This window comes from Neolamprologus multifasciatus, chromosome 7 (assembly GCF_963576455.1).
Source record: "Neolamprologus multifasciatus chromosome 7, fNeoMul1.2, whole genome shotgun sequence".
NCBI lineage: Eukaryota > Metazoa > Chordata > Actinopteri > Cichliformes > Cichlidae > Neolamprologus > Neolamprologus multifasciatus.
The window spans coordinates 57,160,436-57,182,532 of record NC_140445.1 but is presented as its reverse complement, the minus strand read 5'-3'; the positions used below and the strand labels follow the sequence as shown (position 1 = coordinate 57,182,532).

Here is a 22,097-nt window from a genome sequence, read left to right as displayed (position 1 = left end):
ATCGCAAGACAATGCAGTCCAGTATAAAAGTTCCAGAAACAGTACAAAAACGTATCTTTGAAAGTTAAAAGTGGCATTTATAGTACTTGCTTACATAATGCAATAGGCTCATCATTTCACTGGGGTTATGTGTAAATAATCAGCTCTCCAGCACAGAGGGTAAAGAGCAGTAATAATATATTAAACAAACTACACTAGTGGTCTTAGTGCTTTACTAACCCAGAACAGTGATTTAGATGCTTTTAAAGGATTAACATCTTTAACTTTGCCTCTGTGCCACAAGCACACGCGCACACACACACACAAAGAAAGACCATCTGCTACACATGGCTTTCTAAGAGTTGTTATGTTAACACAACGTACCATGTAAGTCTAGAACAACTGGGGTCTCTTTATTCCAGTGAGAGAAACTGAAACAATACAAGCACACTTTTGCCCCCCACCCCCACCCCCCTCTAAGGATAAAATGGGAGAGATTATGGTGCACCAGGGGGTAATGTAAGTACAGAACCTCCTCTGTCTCTTTCTGATACACACACACGCACACAATTGTCACACTGACCTTGATTTCCTGCACTCTTTGTGTGTGTGTGTGTGTTGTTGGAAGGGCCTTGCTCTCTATGTTGTAAATCCTGCTTATTCAGCTTTTTCACACAAACACAGACAGATGAGTGCACGGACACATGGGAAGCACAAGAATTCTCTCACTCAGACTTGCTTAGCTCCCACCGTTGAGTTGAACTTTGTCAGTCTTGTTTCTGCACCTGTATGATTTGTAAGTTATTGAGGCCTTTCAGTGATCTACATGAACTGTTCTGTCAGTGCTGTGAAAGAATATTTGTGTTTGTTTGTAGAGTGTGTTAAAATTGTATATGTAAAATCATGCAAGTTGTCAAATTTCCTATCAGTTAGCACATGTTTATACTGTATATGTGGGTGAGATTTATATCCCAAAGACATATAAATGTAGTGTGTCTATGGTTTGTGTGATAAAATAGACATTATAATTAGTGGGTACTTTTGTCCAACCCTGTGGCTATATTGCTCTTACTGTAAGGAAGCCATCTGCTCTCATTCCTTTTGGCATTCATTAAGCTAAAGAGGAAAACTCTACACTAAAGCTCAATAAATCTGGCTGGCTGGGCCATTAATAATGGCCTCTGTGACAACATCCAAGGGCCGCAGTTTAATAACTGTATCTGGATCTTTGCGTGAGCTCCCTTGCATCACATTCAAATTCATGCAAACACTGACACACAGGCAGACATGCGGGAAATGACATGTAGTCTCTAATTTGCTCACTTGTTACGCTCGAGTTACACTTGTTTTTTCTTTGAATGTGATGAATGTGCCATCTTATCCACTCAAATGATTGTGTGACGATCTAGTGTGATAATAAAGAGTCAAAATAATTGTAATAAATAATTAAGAAAAAATTGATAATTAGTCTTAAGTAATGGACCACAAAAAGGTTACAAAAAATATTCTATTTTGTCAAAATTAGATCTCTGCTATCAATTTTGACTTCATTTCTCCATTTGAGAGAGTGAAAGAACTGGGTTGGTTTCCAGACAGACAACATGAAACAGGAAATATATATAACAGCATCACGGCACATCAGCTGGCTCGTGAAGCTGTGCGAGAACCGATTATTTCACAAGCGTACCAAGAGGCTGACGCAGCACTGACCTCACACACCTCATCCAGGCAAGCACCATGGTGCATGTGCATGCGTACGCTTGGCCCATGTGTGTCTGTGCACAAAGGGACACTGGCGTGAGTCATCCATCAGTGATTGAATTAGCTGAACTTTGGCTGAACACTCACAGGGAAAAGAAGGAAAGGCAGCAAAAGCTGAATGCATTACGTTACCCGAACAACTGGAGAAAACATCTCACAGGCAGACAGGCTGACAGTGGGCGTGTCGCCCAAATTTTATTTAAAAAAAAAAAAGGCACCCTGCTTTATTAGTTACAAAATAGTCCGAACACATCCTCTTTTTAATGCACACAAATTGGGGAACAAAAAACCCCAAACAACTGAAAATAGCAAACTAATTGGAAAATTCTTCCAAAACACAAATCATGAAAGTGGAATATCACTTAAGAACAGAGTCTTATTTGTGGTTTTCTCCAGCAGTGCACTGAGGTTATGTGCCCTAAATTGTAGTCGTGTCAGACATGAGGGATAAAACTGTGGAAAGAATGCAGTTTGTCTGTTGGTGTGAGTACAACAGAGAAGAAAATGGTGTTTTGCTAAGTTGACCAAGTTCTCTTGAACAGACACTGCCTCAGCATATGGTGGGTGTGCTGCTGGTATGAACCCCCAGTTACTCAGAAGTAGGTCAAACATGTAGTGGGTGGAGTTTATGTACACTGCAATTATGCAATTATTTACATCAACTCCTTTCCTATACCGGTGCAAGATTCAGTATGACTTCACCCTCTTTTGCTCTTTTTCATCACTAGGTCCACGGAGCAACAAACACACACAAAAATTAAACAGAAAAGAGATTGGTTTTTAAGACCTGCCCACACTTTCAGGAAGGCCTCTCTGTCACCATGGTTTTCAGATAACTGCTATATCCTGTTTAAAGTGGAGGCCCTCAGAGGCCTGAAAAAGAAAAAAACAAGGGGCCTCGCAAATCTCTGCAAATCTACATAGACACAAGGATAAACAAGCACCATGTGAAAACCTGGAACAGAAACAGAAACATCTCTCCTGGATGTTATACTTCAGATAGCAGCGGTGTGAAATTGTGAGAGAGGAAGAGTAAGGATGATCTTTTCCAGGAAAAACCTACAGCTTGACCTTCAGTGTCCAAAATTGTCGAGATTAGCTAGTCACATGCAACATTATGGATTGTGTCTATATGCTCAAATGTGTCCACACAAATCTGTCAATGTGCATGTGATAACGACAGTCCTGACATCACAGAAAGCTTCTGGTTAACAGTAAAAGTGGTTATGATGGAAATGTCTGTCCTTTATTAAATAGAGAAAGGGGATTTTTTACATATTCAAACCACTATTTGGGTATATCCCAGCAGTAACTGCTACACTAAATCTGTTTATCACAATGTGGTTTGGAAGTTTAAAAAAAAACTTCCCCAAACCTTTGCTGAAACCAATCTATAGCCACCAAAAACGGATCTGGTGACAGATGTGATATCTTTTCTGATCTAGTTTTCCTATGGTGACAAAGTAGTTTGGTTTGTCACCTTAGCAGTGAGGAACTACCTTCTTCCTCCCTTGGGGCAAAGACTAAACCTCAAAGTTAAAATTTGCTTGTTCTTTTATTTATATAAACCATAGATTATTTCATGTCGGCTATATTCTTGAAATTAAGGCTCAGTTAATGTTTAAGTTAAGTTTTAAGTGAGTATGGGTGAACATTTTGAGAAATTTTTGTACTTTTCCTTTATGAGAGGTTTGTCAAAATCGAAAGATCAAAGTCTTAACTTCACTAGACCTATCATAGTATGATAGTTTCCAAAAACACCCACCACAGTCTCATGTGTAGAGTTTCCTCTCTTCTATGTGCAAGACAGTGAATATTTTCCAGAATGTCAAAACTGTCACTTTAAGCAGGAGGAATACATCTGAAACAGCATGCTGAGGTTGGCTTATAAAACTCTTTGACAGTCGTTGCTCCGACTTTTGATTTTTCATAGAGATTTTATTCTCTTACATGCAACCGCAGTCACACACTCACGCACATCTGCTTCCTGCATGCTTTCTGCTTTAAGTGTGGTGGTCTCTGGAGGGAGTGTCCTTTCTGCCAGTGACGACCCTTCTCGTGATTCACCCCATTGTTCAGCTGAAAACTCTTAGTCACCTCTGTCTTAGGTTATGACAAGCTTTGTAGGAATGTTTTGCTTCTCTGGACCCCCCTCCTCCCACGTGTTTAGATTTCAAACCAGACCCTTGGGCCATTTTGCGCTTTTTTTGTGTGTGTCTGTGTGATTTCCAGTAAGCCTGGTCTGGTAGTTGTACAAGAATTTAGAGCTTTATGAAATAATGATCCAACACAATGAGAGGTAGCCAAGAAAAACATAGTTTTCCCCTGAAATAAGCAAGGCAATGTAAAGTGACAGATCACCATGAAACTAGGGGTTTCAGTGAGCCGATTTAACAGAAGGACAAGGGTGGGGGTATAAGAAGATCCACAGGCCCTTTATCAGTAAGCAGATTACTCTTTATCACAAATAATGCTCAGCATACTCATTCTGCAGAAACCAATAACAGGCAGCAGGCTGATGTGTTGCAATCAAAGAGAAGCTCTGCCACAGAACGAAGTGTCGTAAAGGTCATAAGGACTTTTTTAAGAAAAGGTTTGGGACCTTTTTCACTCGAAGTGAAAATTGTTGCAACTTTAAGGTACAGAAACAAACAGATTTTTACAGTTACAGATGTAATTGGGCCTGCTTAATACACAATAAGTCTGTTATAGAATACATTATGTGGATGACCAGGTGTGGTAACACAGCATTTTTGTTCTTACATATTGAGATAATGTCCAAGATCTCAGTTAGCTCATATGAAAGTCAATACATATGAAAACTTGTCCTTAAAAACAAAAAACAAGTGTGCTATCAAGCAATGTATTCACATGGGTGATAGCCAGAGTGATTAGCAGCTGTAATAACAGGAAGCAGTTATTGCAAAAGATAAAGAAGATGCACAAAAGAAAAAAAAAAGATTGCATATCAGAACTTCCCTAAAACAAATTAGAGTTCAATTTATGCTTTTACGAGGCTGGGAAATTTCTGTTTACATACATGTTGTGTGTCACATGATTTATGAAGATTTAGTTGTTGATGCCTGGTCCCTCCACGCGTTACATAATTTTTACAAGGCCACTGTAAGGCTTTAGATAACACATGTCACCTATAGCCCAGTTTTCAGTAAGAAACCTGGTAACGTTCAATTCGTGCACGCCCCGCCCTGAGCTCGAGGAGTCCCCACTCATCTTCTCTCCGGAGCAGATGAAGAAAGAGGAGGAGGAGGAGCCCCTGTGTGACGTAACTCCATCCCTCCCACCCCGTTTAAATTTACATTTTCTATGGGTCCTGACTGAGTGTATGTGGAGCCGGAGCTAACAGATTCCACAGGGAGACACACCTCAACCCCAAGAAGTGACCCGGAGACGCACCGATGTGGCTCAAACCACTTTGTCACTTTAAATATTAAACAACCCGAGTTGGACAAGTCGCGTCGGCTTCGACTTTGAGGTAGGTGTGTGTGTATGCGCGCGCGTGCGTGCGTGGCTGGAGCTCGTGCTGTTTTTCTCGTGAGCTTGCTTCACAAGTGCACTAACAAAAAAAAAGCGGCGCGGGTATAGCTAAGCGGCCGGTTTGGGGTTTCGAAACTAGAAAGTGTCTAAGGGCAAACGAGCAAGCCGGAGAAGAGAGAGAATGAGATTGCAGAAATACAAACTCTTGTTTCATTGTCTCCTTTTGTTGCGGCGCATGACTGTAGCCGACGGGACAGTGAGGAACAAACACGTTGAGGTTGTTGTTTCCACACGCACAGACAACAGTTTGGTTTTCTTAGAGCAGGTAGCGTTTGTGGCACTTGATACTTTGAGGAAACAGCGGAGGGGAAAAGCCTTTATTATAGTTCCCCTTCTGTATCTGTGTGAACCTGTGAGGGCTTAAAATGCAACCAATGCAAAGGCTACATATGGTACTCCTGCTTTTAAGCCAGTTCATAATCCTTTACCCCAAAACCATGTATTTTGTGTTTACAGTTTGTCCCACCAGACGTTTTTTTCCTCTCGTTGTTCTATTTTTCTTATCAGCTACCATAACCTGTACATAGCACTTCAGTATTTACTGTTGAAAGGAGATCAATCGGAGAGACAAATGACATGCGAAGAGACCACATTTTATGGGTGACTGAATCAGTGAGTCAGACTCTGAGTGGAATGGGACAGGAGTGGTTATGTCTAAGCACATGGCTTCATTCAGAACTGACAAACTGGTCTGTGCTGTCATCAGGCAGAACAACTGTCATGTGAGTGTGAGAGTGTCTGTTTTTAAAGTGGCAACAGGTCAGCAAGTCTAAAACTTGAGGCATTTCTTTTTGATAGCGAATTATGTTTCTGTTAAATTTTAACAACAGTAATCAAACAGGGCAAACCCCAGCTGGAGCTAGAGGGTTGTGTGTCTGTGTGTGTGCATGTATGTGTGATTGCTGGGTGGAGGCAAACTAGCAGCTTGGTAAATAGTGCAGAGTAGACCTAAGGTGAGGTAGTTTAACTCTGGCGATCTGATGTTATACTGAGAAGAGAGGCGATAAAAGCAGGTGGTTTGAGTGAGTTTGTTGCCGTTTAGGTGAATGGCTTCTAAGAGTGTGGTAGTGGGTGTTTGTGCTAAAGGGAGGGGAAAGTTTTGCACATGTGTTAGTCATTTGGAGGAGAGTTTGCAAAACGATTTACATCTGTTTTCTGATCTTTGAACCCCCTCCTTCCTCCTCTCTCTCTCTCTCTCTCTCTCTCTCTCTCTCTCTCTCTCTCTCTCTCTCTCTCTCTCTCTCTCTCTCCTGTTTCTCTTACTAGGTCTGTCTTTGCTGTCTTCCCGTAAGAGCTGATGCCGTCACTGTGTATGTGTGCGTGTGTGTGGTGGGTGTTATAACTGAAAAGCTGCCTGCTTCATTATCATTGCACTCAAAGGAATTTAAATATGTGAATGAAATATCTGAGTTTCCATTCTATAATAGCAAGTGTCCATTAGTGGTTTGGTGCATTTCTCAGATATATCATTACAGAGTTAGAGACCATGTCAAGGAGTCAAACCGACCTCAGGAAAATAAAGGTGTTTGAGTCAGGAAAGCTCAAGCTCAGGCCTTGTTGGTGAAAGACTACCTTGTACCAAATGTTTTTAAGCATTTACCCCTGTAATTAGCCTGTAAACTAAGAAAGATTTCAGAGGATCGCTAGTGAAGTCTTCAAGCATTTTTACCAAACACCACCTCACTCTGTCCAGCGCCACTTTTAACGTATGTTTCAATATTGTTTAAAGCTTTTCAAATGTGCCACAGTGCTCCTGTTTTGATGCTTATGTCATAGGAATACTTTGTTTTTCAAGATGTTTGCTAGAGTAATTTGTTTGGGTCTTTTGGTTTTGTCCTTTCCTAAGCAGGTATTAAAGAATATCAGCAAGTGTAAGGACAGTGTATTCAATCAGCCATCATCTACTAACTGCAATGATTAAATGGCATTAAGCATTTGCTAAATAGTTTCCAGGCTTAAAGCCAAAATAGTTGTACTTATTCTAGTGTACTCCTCAGGTTTAATAATAAAGTTAGTTCAGTGTCATTATATAAAATACCAAAATGTTTGGTTTGCATTAAAGGACTCCTTAAGCCTGCTTTCTTAAAATATGTTTTCTACAACTGTTTTAGAGAGCTGCTTAGCATTTTAATCTGGCTCTACAGTTTTTCAAAAAAAATTCACGCCCGTAAAGGCTGAATTAAATATTATGATGCAACATAAACACAAGTGATGCAATCCAAAAGCAGGATCGACGAAGGATCTTTCACTTGGCTGCAGTTTTGTTGCAGCGGTTTTACAGTTGGCTGCGTCACCGTTCAGGTGCCGAGTATCTTGATATAGCGCTTGTGTGGCATGCACATCTGTGTGGGGGGGGCCTGTGGCAACTCAGACATGAAGAGACTTGTTTAAGCATGCTCAAGACTGATTTACTCATGAAAGACAGATTAAGGTGCATGGAAAGGAAAGCCTGAAGCAGAGACAAGTGCACACACCTACAGCGATTCTGCCTCTCAAAGAATCCCATTGATTTTCCTGCTGTTACGCCAGAGCTTCAATCACAATAAAGCACCATTACTGTGCTGACCACTTTGCATAGCCTTGGAGAATGGATGGCATGCACGCTGACTCTAAATGCTTTCCTCCTTGCGGCTATATCGCGATTGGGAGTCTGAGCTCAATGTATTGGATTAAGCTCATTGTAAGCCCATATCAAGATATATGGCCCTTTCTTTAACTCAAACGGGAACATAGCTACACTTCCACAGTAGAAGAGATCCCCATTCTACTAATACTTGAAAATGACTGCGATTTCAAGGTGCGTATACTTGGTTTTGGAAGTTTCATCAGGCAAAAGCACATGATCAAGACTTCTGTCTGTAAAATGTGCATGTATGAATCTATTTATACAGGCCTGTATAAATAGATTTATACAGATACATTTTACTTAGGACAGGTACATTTTCTGTCATGACGAGCACACTTAATTGAATCAGAGAGAACAAAGCTCCTCATTTAGCCTGTTTTTTGGATACCTGGGACCCTTATTGTTTCTATATGCGTGTGCCCGCACAGTCAGCTTGCACCCCCGTGTGTCTGTCTGGCTAACTAAAGATTGTCTGGTCGCTCAAGGTAACAGTTGTTTTTGGGGTTTTCTTTACTGGCATGTAAACAAAGGAGAACCTCCCAAATACTCCCTGGTGTTCCCTCCAGCCAATCAGATGTGAGATCCCAGATGGGCTCCGCCAGTAGTCGATGAGGATGGGCGTGCCTGCTCCATATGAGGAAAACAGCAGTAAAGCACAAAGCTTTGAATCTGGAGCTGGAACAGACAACAGAGCCATAACAAAGACTTCTTATTTCTTAGCCAGACAAAACAATTATATATATATATTTTTTTATTTTCCTGCATGTCTTTCACACCACTATTGAGACAGATATTGGAAATGAATTTTAAAGTGTGTGTGTGTGGATCTTCCTTATGTCTCAGTAAGGAGGACCTACATGAAATGTGCGTATGTCTCAGCTGTGCCTGTGGTATATAAGTCTGGATCTTATGCATGTGTTGTGATCTTCATCTCTCCACCTGTTCCCGTCAGGTCTGTACATATACATACAAGAACATGTGTCAGTGCCAGTTGTGAGCATATAGGCGAGCCTTTTGTATTTGACTAACAGGTGTGACCTCAAATTGTATCCCTTCCTGAAATATGCCCTGAATGCAGTTGTCAGCAGTTTCATTTTAACCTTTTGAAGGAGGAAAACACCCAAATGTTTCTCACTCAAATATGTCAGTGTTTGAATATATTTAGGTCTCTGTGTCCATACATGTATTTGCTGTTGTGCGTCCAAGGCGATAATCAGTGTGCAGTTTCATCACATTCCCACAGCGTGACTCAAAGTGGTGTCTGTGCCTTTTCAATCCATCCCATTCATCCTGTAATCTGCCTCACCCCAGGGGCTCAAACCGTGCAGCAACAGGAGCCACAGCATGGAACAATTTCAGTTCTGTGCTTAACAGAAACTGTCTAACTCGGCATGTTTCAGTTCAACGAGAGAAAGGTCATAGCTAAGCATAATTGCATTTTTAAGTAACATCTTAACAACTAATACATAATATTTTACCAGTATCTGCTTCATCTGATCATGTCAAGACACATTTGAAAGATCAGGATACTCTTAAGAGATGGAGGCAGTGAGGCTTGTGTTATCATCAGGCAAGACAAATTGGCAGCTGCTGTGCTTTTGAAACACAAAAAGGAGTGGAAGATAACACCGACAGATAAAAGAATTACAGCCACAAGAGACAACCATTTTCAACTGCAGCTTACAACACAGCCCCAAAACTACATTAACAATTGCACATACAGTTATTGCCTAAGTGTGCACTGGGTATGCCAGGTTTGTTTGTTTGTTTTAATCGAGGACTAGAACCAGACAGGAGAAGTAAAATTATGCATGTTCCTCTACTTTGTTCTGTTCCGATAGTTGAAGTTGTCTGATATAAAACAAATGCATTGGTGGGAAGGAACAGTTTAGTTCCTCATTTAGAGTCAGTATTAAAGCCTGATTTCTGAAGAGGGTTCTTTCAAATATTGTAGATATAATGAGAGGGTTTGACAAGCTGACATATATTGAGATATATATATTTTTAATATATATAATAAATTAACCTATTATGCCTTTCCTAATTTTCGACCATATGTGTACTGATGCAATAGTTGATGGGGTTTTTTTCTTCAACATGGCCATTTTTTTTTTTTTTTTCAGATAACGATGTCCTGTTTGCAACAAATCCTTACAAGCCAAAAGCTCAGGCTTCAGACTGCTACTCTTAAATCTGTATTAAGTCACAGAGAGGGGTCATTATTCTCTTTTATTGTGGTCATTTCAGACACATTGTTCTTGCTCCCAGAAAGAACTGTGTAGAGAGGGAGCTGCCCAAAGGCTGTATTTACAACAGTGGATTAACTAGGGGGCAGCACCAAGGCCCAGTTGTAAGCCCTTAGAGCAGTATAAGATAAATAAGGTTTAATTTTAAACATGCAAAGCTCCTAAAATTTTTTAAAGGATACAGTATCTGCTAAGGCGCTTATTTTTTTTGTTGAGATAAAACCAAAATATTCATGGCTCTGTTGTAGATTATTGTATATGGAGCATAAATATGCTTTCTAACTCTAGTTTGTTTGCAGTAAGCCCATATAAGCTGTTGTATCAAGTGGAAGATTTATCAGACCAATACAAAGAAGCTATCGATATTTTGTAAACTGCAGTCACTTTTTGGACACTCCCTGGGACTCTGTCTGCGCTTACTTTTCCTTCCAAATCAAAAGAACCACTACAAAGCCAAACAAAAATAATGTATTTACAGTAAGTATCAAGTTGCCAAAGAGAGTAACAGTAACTCAAATGCCCCGATTGAACCCTTTGGCTGGGAGGCGTATTGGTGATTTTTGTTGTCATTGTAACAGCCTGGTACTGACTTGCCTCCAGTGTTTTTCAAGCATCCGACATGCACAGACGCATGCTGCATAGCAAAGCTCATGCCTTTGTCACATGATGCACATTATCCTTTCCTTGTGTGGGTGTTTTCTCCATGTTTGCACATCTGTGGTTTATGAACCCTAAAACCCAGATTGTAAATTCCCATACCCCTGCATCTCCCAAGTGACATCATTGTACTGTGGGAGCGGTCCGGGTGCTTTTGGAGGTCAGTACATGATGAGGCCCCTAAATTTCCCTGCTATAGACCCCCACCCCAAGGCAGGAAACACAAAACAGATCTCAACCCCCAAACTCGGAATACATTTGAGGAGCCCTTTTTCAATCTCACTGTATGTTTCTTCTTTGTCGTACTTGGCTAAATATATAATCGCTCCAAAGTTGCCGCGTCTTCACCACTCGGCTCTCTCGGTAGCAATTGTGTGGCACCCTTTCTGACATACCCAGAGTAGTTGGTCTAAACTGAAACTCTTGATGCGGGTGGCAAGAGTGGTATTTGCATTGAGCTCAGACAAAATCATGCCAGTGGCCATCTTTTCTTCATATCTTACTGGCTCCTTTGCAATATGATGAGCACTACCTAGATAGTCATTTGAACGCAAATTATTTTACCTACAAATGCAAATACACAACAAAACACACAAAAAATAAATGTGGGTATGTGGTATGCGTTTCTAGATGACAGCTTGAATGTGTTTGTAGGTGCAGGAGAGCGAGCACGCTCGCCACAATGACTTATTCGTTGTCATGTGGTAAGGCTGTGAATTATCACGTATGTACAGGGAGCCCATACGCCCATCTCATGGTCACTGGTAGACCGTCAACTCTGTGATTCACTTTTTCAGTCACTTTCTCTTCACACACACACACACTCACACACAGGGCCATGCTATCCCACCCCCATCCTCCCTCAGCTGTCCGTTAAAAGCCCATCTATCTCTGCGTTTTAATTAGGGCCTCCCCTATTTATGGCTGAATGGCCGCTTCATTAAGGGAGAGGCTTGGAGATTCACATCCGGATCTGTACAGCTTGTGACACACAGCAAGGCGAGAGTCTGTGTGTGTGTGTCTGTGTGTGTAAGAGGGACAGAATGGGGTGTGGGGGTTGCTTCAGGGGTATTGATGACGTAATTTCCCCTGAGGGGTGGACCTCCCATCTGTGAGTGGAATATAGAGGATTTGTCCAAAGTAAAAGCAGACTATATGGGACAAGGAAGCAAGATGTATACGATTAAATGTTAATTTTTTTTATGGCCACAATCATATGCATCTTATTAAATGTTAATGTGTTGTTGTTGTTTTTTTCTTTAGCTCATATGAATCTACAATCAACATATGTCAGTATATATGAATATATGGCCTGAATAGCAATTAATATTCAGATTCGTAATCGTATTTAACCAAGAAACACAAAGTCAAACAATGCACAAAAATTCCAAAAAATAGATCCTTTTTTTTTTTTTTTTTTTTTTTTTTTTACATAAGCTGCCAAAGCCTACATCAAAACTGGATGCTAAATCTCAGATCAGTGCTTTTCTTAAGCCTAACCCCTGTGTACCTTTTGTACTGGAAATTGCAAGGGGGGGATCTTGGCTCACACATGCTGTAGTGGGTGTGGTCAGCTATGTGTTCACCAATGACAGTTGATTGCCCAACCCCACCCTGTGGTGTGCAGATCTCTGGATGGTCTGTGCTTGTGTCCTAGAAGGAGAACGGTGGGGTCAGATGGCGACGCAGGCCACCAGCTGCTCTCCTTGCCTTTATTTTCTGTGTCGCTAAGGCTGCACCAGGAAGAGGGCCGTTTGTGACTCATGAAAAGCTAAACCATGTCATCATTCAGTATGGCTGTCAGTGTCTTTGCATGCCCTATCTTGTTAGTCATGCTGATAGTCATCTACTTTTTCTTTGCTCCTTAATCATGTTCACATCACTAACAATCCCCTTCATTTGTCTGGTTTTTTCTTTTGTTTTGTTTTTGTGTTTTTTTTTTTCTTTTTTCTTCTTAGAGTATCCACAGTATTGTTTTCCCGGCCAGCTCAACATCCCCTTCTATGCTCATTACTGTGCTCTGTTTTGTTTTTATTCTTTTAATGGATGCACATATGTCCGTAGGACTAAGGGTGAATATGCAGGCTCTAAATTAACTGAAAGAAGCTAACTCGAGAGTCTGATGGCTTTTGTTGTAAGTAACACATTTTTACACGATGCAGTTTTTTCCCATTGTTTTCCCAAAGCTAACAATTTAAGCCACATTAACATTGTTTTTAAGGCTTTAATTCAGTGCAAAAATTATTTTAATGTTCTAGCGTCTTCACAAGTCCTGCATCACAGTGCTGTGTCACTAAATTGGTAAATCAGTGGTGGCTGATCGCCATGGCAACTTAGAGGCTGTTGAGAAATGACTCCATATAATGAATGTAAGTCTGTGTGCGTGTTAGCTCATATAGCAAAGCTGGCCATGATGATGCAATTCCTTGGCACAATGCTGGCACTCTAGTCGTTCTATCAGCTCTAATGCAGCCTGCCACTGTGGACTACACTTCCTCACACAGTGCCAACACATTGAACTGCTTCCTCTTTTTAAAAAAAATAAAATAAAACGACAACAAAAGCAAAACAAGTATCGCTTTTATACAGTGAGAAGAACACACTTGTGTCAGCAAGATGTGAGTAAGTGTGTGTGTGTTTAAGCCTCCTCGTGGTTTTAACTTTGTGCACTACTGTTTATCTTTTTGTTGGCATTTTTCCTCACTTAATCAATCAGATATTCCCTGTTACTTAATCCAGAAGTGTGATTACCTACAACACAAGAACAGCTCATGAGGACAGCTGGGAGAAAGAAGTTTCTTTTTCCGCTTTTGCTTTTCTCCTTTCCAAGACTCTGTTCTGACCCAGTTTTCTGTTTCTTCTCTAGTTCCCATTGTTTTCACCAACTTTTTTTTTCTCATTTTATTGCTGGATGCTCGGATATTTTGAATCATATTAGTACTGCTCGCTCTCTACTGGACATCTTGGGGAATGGAGACTCATTATCTGTTTCTGTGTGTGTGTGTGCCTGTGTATGCCTGTCTCAGTAGCAAGGGTGTGTCTCCAAAACCAATAAACACAGAGGGATTTAATGGGATTCTTGAAAAAGCAAAAAGTGCTTTTTTAAAAACTGTGTTGTTGTTATTGTTATTATTATTATCATTATCTTGAGATGTGGTGGAGTTGGAGGTGCACATATTAACACGTGCAATCTACTACATACATTTTAGTGGCTGTTAGTGACAATGTTATTTCATTCTTAACCCCACCGATGGGCAAAGCAGCTGCAGTCAGAGGGATCTTAAGGGACAACATGTTAACTTGCCTGTCTGTACCCATCTTAAATTTTAGGTGTGCAACAGTAACATTTAGCTTTTATTTAAAAAAAAAGAAAAAAAAAAAAAAGAAGAAGAAGCCAGAAGGGGCAAATAAACATGCAGAACCACCAGTGATCAAGCTGACTTTAAGCAGTCCTCGAACTTGAGGTTGTAGGTCCCTTTTGAACTCCTTATGTTACTTCCCCTCTCCCCGGGGGCAGAGAGGAAGCAGGAGCAGATGTGTTAAACGGACACTGTGACAACACTGCCAGTCTGTAAGTTCCTGTACCCGTCCAACTCAGCAACAGAAGCCACCCTTTGATGTGCCCATCATGTGCGGGTTCACGCAGCTCCTGATTACAGCATCACACAGTTCTTCCCCTTCTCACATTTACAATCACTATCACTATTTCCTGTGTCAAAAACAAATGCACTTTGACTGCCAGGTTCCTCACAATATTAGAGTCAGTGATGTCTGTGAAAGTAGTGGTAAACTAAACTAGTGACCAGTGTTATTTATGTTGCTTTTCTAAATTAGTTATATGCATAGGTTTGTGATGGCTACATGGGTTGGTAAACACAGGGTTACTCATCTGAGATTAGAAGGAATTGTTTACAACCGTGACAACCAGGCAGGAAAACTGTACTATTACCAGCATATCGTATAATATTCTTCAAGGATGTTTCTGTATCATTTCTCTCTCTCTTTGTTCTGCACCCAGTGCAGCCACACACTAGGTGTTTATCCCGGGCTTCTTTGTTATGTAACTGACATCATTTAGCTCCTGGGGATGCAAAAATATCGACCTCTTGTGGTGACTGTAACTCATTGCGTCAATGCTTTTGAATGCATGTTTTGATTTTTGAGGACACACTCCCACTGCCATTGTGTCTGGCACATGCAGTGTGATGCGTCTTTGGAACAAGTAACTGTGATTGGCTGTAAGATCAAAAGCAGCATTCTTTAGTCCTTATCAGCCCATTCTTTTCAGTCGAAGAAACACCTGATTATGAGTTTGAGCCATTCGTCAGACCGGGTAGCCATGACTTTATTGGATGGTATATTCAGACAATCATTTAGTAGTCGCGTAATTAATAACTTTACAGTTTTAAAGCTAACAGAGGTCGTGAATACATATTGTATTAATAAAGGAAAAATGTAAAGATAAAGGTACCATGAAATTTGGTAAGTGAAACATTGTGCATATGATCTGTTTCTTTGTTAGAAGTGAAAACATAGTCATAAACTGCCAGAGGTGTGTATTAAAAGTGAATGGAACAATGAAGGTAAGGGAGGGGGCAGAGAGAGAGGGAGAGTGAGAGAGAGAGGGCGAGCGAGCAAGGGAGGGAGGGTTTGTGTGAGCTTAGCTGTAAAACAGACTTTGAACTCCAACCAGCTCAGTAGCAGACAGCTGTGCAGAACAAAGCACGACTCCTGCACGAGGCTTTACAAGATACCAATTAAAAAAGAGAGCCAGAGAGGGAGAGAGGACAGCGTGTTTTAATAGCTTTTCTTGGAGAATACATCCCAAATCAAAATAACAGAGATGGCTACAATGTTCAGATACCCCGTCTTTCCTCATCTGCAGGGTGAGTTTATCATTTCATTTTCAATTTATGTATTTCTTTTGCTTTAATTCAAACAGTAGCTCAACAGTGAAGTAGTGAGTCCTTTTTGTTTTAGCTTGCAGAGTCGGTGTTTTAAAGAAACACAAGTATCACTCAGTGCATTTGTTGTATGTTTGTCATGCGGTTGGATCCTGGGATTTTTATGCGCATCGTTCCGAAGTTCCTGATTAGTCATTCTTTGAAGTGGAGCACGTGAGCCTGAGTTCAGATACGTAGATGGATAACAGTAACTGCTATAAATGGTATGGTGTTACATGCATACATTGCAACTTGTGAGAGATATTGATCAAACTTGGAGTAAATCACAGCTATAACTAGAGCACTGCTAAATGAAGAAATAAGTAAAAATATACACCATGCTGACCCTGAGTACCCCCTGCCATTTCTGTAGTTTATAATGGTTCATAATGAGGGTTTTTGACTTGCTGGTTATGTGTATGAAAATAGGTGAACACTCCATTCGCAACTGTTGCTAGAAATTTCTACTTTATGGTTTCTGCTCCTTCTGTAAAGTTGACCAAAGCAAACATCTGTTCACATCTGGAGGAGTTCACAGATGTGACTTGGTTTTATTTCAAGCCCACAGACAGCTGTAGGCTGATTCTCTGGGCTAATTCTGTGCTTTAGTAATTTCTGGAATATTTACATGACACTGTGTGTCAGAAAGATATTAGGCTTTTAAGGGCTGTACCCATTACTGTCCCTTCATTAATATGCATATGTTTCTTATATCATCCATCGAGGGGATGAAATGTTCCTCTTCACTCAGTGTGGAACACTTACGTAATTCTAGTGCTGAGTCCCTTCATCACTATAGAGACCAGTGAAAAACCCTGAGCTCATGCCAGAGGATCTGGCAGATGCTCATATCCTGATTTGCAAGAAGTGAAATGATTGCCTTTGTGACACAGAGATTTCTCATACTGTGTTTAAATCAGTCTCTTTTTTTTGTCTTTTTTTTTTCCCCCCACTGTTGATTTAGATCCCTGTGATCCTGGTTTGTCGCTGTCAGCAGGGAGGAGTGTCATGGCGGAACCGGACTATATGGATGAAGACTGTGATGAGCTCATCAAGCCCAAGAAACTGATCAACCCAGTGAAAACCTCCCGTAATCACCAGGACTTGCACAGAGAGTTGCTCATGAACCAGAAAAGGTCAGCAGATAGAAAAATACCTTGAATCGCACTCCTAGCTGTCACTTGGTGACCACATGTGGAAAATCCAAAACATTTTTTCAGAGAGATTATTTACCTCCTTTTGTTGATACCAACAGCAAGATTATATTTTATAATGGCAGTTAAGTGTTAAACAAAGATAGCTGCACCCCTATGCCTTTAATAGTCATAGCCATAAAGCAATATTTGGGATTTCCTTATGCTTAATACTGCTAGTATCAAGATAGATAATACTTTATGGTGAGAGTCCATTGAAGTCCAATAGTTTCTAGTATGACAATAAAACATTCCCGTTTGTTTCTGGGTGTAACATAAACTTGTGATAAGAAGGAACGGTTCGGGTTCCACATTCAGAATAATTTAGTTTTATCTTCACTAATGGAGGATGAGTGAATCCAGTAACCTTGCCACTTTCTGCTAATTCCTTTTTGTATCCATGTCAACGACACTGATGCTACCGTATGCTACTGCTGTCAGTGTGGTTGACTTCACTGGTCCCTCTAGTTCCCAGCAGCAGTGTAATGTGAGGCTTGGGATATAACAAATTTCATAGAAGCTATTATATATAAAACCTTTGGCAAATATTGGTTATGTAAAAGTCAGAGATGTATGCCATGGAGGAAAATCCAGTCGTGGCTACTGATATTACACGAAACAAAGGATTTTATGGGTCTGTAAGTCTCTGAGCATCTATCAGTGTATGCATACGTTTATATCTTAGCCTGTTTAAATGCACATACATACTGGGGCCCATGATTGCCCTTTCAAACTCGATGTTTGTATTTTATCACACCATACAGTGCCAGCAGCTTTGTGCCTGAACTATAAATAGCCCTGTAAACACGCATGCTGGTGACAGCTGTTACATCACAGCAGCAGTTCTCCGGTCTGTCTTAAACCAGAGTGTAATGATTAAAGCAGGGCATTTAAGAATCAGGAGGAAACTGGCCAAAGAGAAATGAAATTTAAAAAAAAAAAAAATAGAAAATAAAAATTTCGGCTCAAACTGCTGCAAAATATTGCTTCTAATAGTCTAGACAGAGGATTTTGACAAGCATCAACCAGCTTTAAGGGGGAATAAACTTTAATGATTGTGCTTTTATCGTGTGCTGAGGTATAGAAGGCTGGCCTGCAAAGTGGATTAGTCACAGTGATGAAAGTGGGATGGTTAGATGGATGCATGGATGGATGCTTGTAACGGAGAGGAAAAAAAATATGTTATGTAACAGAGATTACAAAACTGTCTCTAGCTGGGGGCCTTTCTCTGCCTTGGCTACCTTAACTGTAATGGCACCTTCCTACACAAACAAAGGAATTTGAGAAATTCAGCCATCACGACTGGCCAGGCATTCGATCAGATGGATGTAGTGATGTGTGGGATTTTGAACACGCATTCCTCTCAGTCTGCCTGAGGGCATGCATTTGGTGGTGGGGTGTGTGCATAGGTTAGTTATTATGTAAACGCTGCCCACGGTGAGAGAAGAATGAAGTCAGCATCTTTGTACTGTAGCCTGTCTTACTGCTGTCGCCGACCTTGGTGTCCACCCCTTTTGCGTGAGGGTACTTAAAATCAGCCCACCCAGTCACATCTTGGGCCTTCTGCCCTGCTTCAGCTCACTAAGAGCTTTCTAAGACCCTTACTGACGCAAAACAGGGCATTTAACTGAAGCAGTGACTCTTGATAAAACAGACCCTTGTTGTAAATTAACTCCCACTGCTTTTTGGAACACCGTGAGCTCAGTTATGTAATCATCTTGATTTAATAATGCATTTAATTAAGGCAGTGCTGTTGCTAAAATGTATTCAGGTAAGGGACGCTGTGTTTTCTTTGAAGACCATCTGTGGCCTGTGTAGATTCAGGCTATCATGGTGAAAGAAAAATTAGTTGGAGTGTTGGGTAATCTGCATTAAAGGGTTTAAAAAATTAAATCAGTAAAGGGCATGGAGATGGATATTTGACCAGGCACAGTATTTTTTTCCCTTCTTCTGTGCCACTTTATTTGCCCTTAATCCTTTGATCTTTATTAGTTTTTGCCTGTTTATAGAGGACAATCCATCTGTTCCTCTTTCTCTTAAATATCCCCACGTCCCAAACTTGCTGTTACCCCCTCCCCCCAAACAACCTGTTTTTGTGTGTGTGTGTGTGTGTGTGTGTTTTGTTTTTTGTTTTTTTTTTCCTGTCATGATTTTGGAAGAGCTTAGCAGATTACATAATATTTTGCATCTTTGCTCCTCAGGCTTTTACTTTACTGAGATGTCTCTATCCTATTTTCACTGAGTTGTGTAACAGTCCCACTGGTTTTGCAGTGACTTAAGACATTTTCCGTGTGTGGCGTATGCTTCCCTGCAATCATTCTTGATACTAAAAGACCAAAAAAAAGGCAACTGGGAAAAGAAATAAACAGCCAAGTTCTCACCCATGGTTTCAGCTCACTCTTTCAAAGTCATTTCCTGTGCTGGCAAAAATCATCTTATGCAATTCTTTTTGATGCGGAGCAATCTGCGATTTGCTGGGAATCAGAACTTTCCTGTAACATGATTGCCGTGTTTAATCCGAAAGTCTAATACTAATCTGCATGTCAAAACAGAAAAAGGTCATATATTACGCATGAATTTGCATGCCAGTCTCCTTCTGAATGAGGCTTTGCAGTGACATCAGCATGTGTTGATTGAAGCTGACATGCTGTTTCATTGATGGATTCTGCACAGGGGTCTGGCACCTCAGAACAAACCTGAGCTCCAGAAGGTTCTGGAAAAGAGAAAGAGGGACCAAGTTCTCAAGCAACAGAAGGAGGAGCAAGAAGCCCACAAGAAGAGGAGTGACTTGGAGATAGAGCTCATGAAAAGACAACAGAAACTAGAGCAGGTAAATGATTGATAGACATTGTTTCATTTACACACTCATAAATCCCAACGTGTACAATGGCTTTTTCAAAACTTTATCTGAGTTGCTAAGCTGTCTGTATGTGTTTTGGAAAAACTTGAGTTTCGTGTAAATGTGAATTTAATGTCTTTATTCCTGCAGCTTGAACTGGAGCAACAGAAAATTGAGGAGGAACAGGAGAACACCCCGGAGTTTGTGAAGATGAAAAGCAACCTGCGCAGGACCAAGCAGGAGACCGACGGGGAGGAACGAACCACCTAAAAAAAAACCATCAGGGGTGGCTGGGTCTGGCTGACTGTGCACATTTTTGTGAGCACAGAGGCAACAGGAGTGTGTGTACAAAGGAGAGAGAGTGTGTTGTGTCTGTGGTACACGGTGGTGACCATGATCTTGGACCTGGCTTTCCCAACCTAGCTGTTCCTTCGTGCAGTGAGGCGAGAGACTTTAAAGAATAAAGACCCCCCCTCGGTCTGCCTGCAATGGACCGCCAGTACTCATACCCACCCAGCAGCACACAGCACCCCCCACAGGAGGACCTAACACATGTTACATGATTTTTTTTCCACAAGGGCGAGCAAGCTTTCAAGGAGCTCTGAGGGAGATGCGACCAAACGCACGCACACACACACAGACACACACACACAGGAGTATTTGTCCCCTATGTTTTTCACTCCTTTCTCCACAGCAAGCTCTCATTTCTCTTTACTGTTATTGATGTTGTCATTGTTATTGTTGTTGTTTTTTTTTTGTTTGTTTGTTCTCACATTCAGAATCAAAAAAAGGAAAAGCGGACACTGGATGGACTCTTGAAGCTGTGTAATGTAAAAGCCAAACAAATGTGCTTTTATTATTTATGTTTGTAGCTTTTAGTGCTGGTATAGGGGAGGACACTTTTAGTCATTCTGTTTTGTTTTGGTTTTTTTTTTTTTTTTAAAGTTTGTTTTACTGCATAGTATATGAAGCCAGAACAGGACAAAGGGAGTGCGTGGTTGTGTGAAACACTCGAATTCGCTTTATTTTTTTTAAATTGTACACATGCCATTTCCTCAGCTAATGCAATTTTGAGCAATAGTAAAACTCCCAGGCATGAGAGTGACTTTTCTTTATATATTCTGTTGTTTTCGTTTCGTTTTGTTTTGTATGAATAAAAGTGTTACTTAATAAATAAATAATTTAAGTTTTGTGAGGCTGGTCAATCAGAATAAGCCCTGAGCTGTGTGTGTGTGTGCATGCGTCTGGGCTGGGGGTGTTTGTTTTTAAACAAATGTTTGGATGAAGCCAGGAAATAAACCACCCATCATAAACAGGTCTGATATCAGCACGGCTCCTGAAATAACGCCCTGATAAACTTCTTGGAAGTTTATCCTTATCATCAGCAAAACCATAGATATTAGATATGTTAAATTAGTTGGGTGTGTTCCAAAAAAACAAAACAAAACAAAAAACAACCCTACTTTGGGCATAGAAATTTACACGCAGTATTATTCTGAGTCTGAAATCCTGGTGATACTCTCACAGAAAGAAGCAGATATTTGCCAGTATATCCCAGTATTTCTCTCTAAAACCTTCGTTTCATTTTTTTAAAAATATATTTTAATTTGTTGCTGCTGAATATGTGGGCTTTTGTTTTCCAATTATTTCCAAGTGAAACGTGGTGAGGAAATAGCAAGGCATGTCTTAGAACAGTCTCATATTAAAAGGTCTAGATCTTTAAGTCACTGATTTGAATGTTTATTTAACTTATACTTCAATTAATGTCTAAATCTTGAGCATTGCTAGAGTAGCAAAGTATATAAAAAGTATTGGGACATAACCTACAATCCATTATTTGAGTTACTGTGAAGTAATGGTGTATGTATATTTTATTACATTATATTATACACTTAGATTTTTAAATCACTATAACTTCCCTTGGCTTTGCTGACAGTAAATTTGGCGTTGTACTGGAAAGATCAACTAAAATAGTTGGAAATATAAAAAGTAGTACACCTTCCACTTTATCACCAAGGTAATGTTAGACTTTATTTTACTGAGTTATTCAGCCACATGGGAAAAAACAACTCAGAAACAAACATTTATTTTTCCTTTTTTAATATTAGATGATCTTTGAAGCTGAAATATGTCTTAAATGGTATAAAACTTTCAAACTGCCAAGAAATTTATTTTAAAATAATGCAGCATCGCTTCTAAGTCAGTTTCCATTTCCATCTGTGGCAACTTTAAAAAAAAAGCAACAGGGGTAGAAGTAATTTACTTTGGGCTTGAGTTTGGCATTTCTTTATTTTTTAA

The 22,097-nt window shown here is 40.3% G+C and overlaps 1 protein-coding gene across 2 annotated transcripts; it reads left to right on the top strand.

The window, feature by feature from the left end:
- Nucleotides 1-5,067: 5,067 nt before the first annotated feature.
- Nucleotides 5,068-20,810, top strand: fam107b (family with sequence similarity 107 member B). 2 transcript variants are annotated; one of them, XM_085166146.1, is made up of 4 exons: nucleotides 5,068-5,233; nucleotides 16,732-16,903; nucleotides 19,634-19,790; nucleotides 19,950-20,810. In XM_085166146.1, exons 2-4 carry the CDS (start codon nucleotides 16,776-16,778, stop codon nucleotides 20,067-20,069), a joined length of 405 nt encoding a protein of 134 aa, XP_085022272.1. In that variant the 5' UTR covers nucleotides 5,068-5,233; nucleotides 16,732-16,775; the 3' UTR covers nucleotides 20,070-20,810. The 2 variants fall into 2 exon arrangements, with proteins under 2 accessions (XP_085022272.1, XP_085022271.1); XM_085166145.1 differs by lacking the exon at nucleotides 5,068-5,233 and adding an exon at nucleotides 15,490-15,710.
- The last annotated feature ends 1,287 nt before the right edge of the window (nucleotides 20,811-22,097 follow it).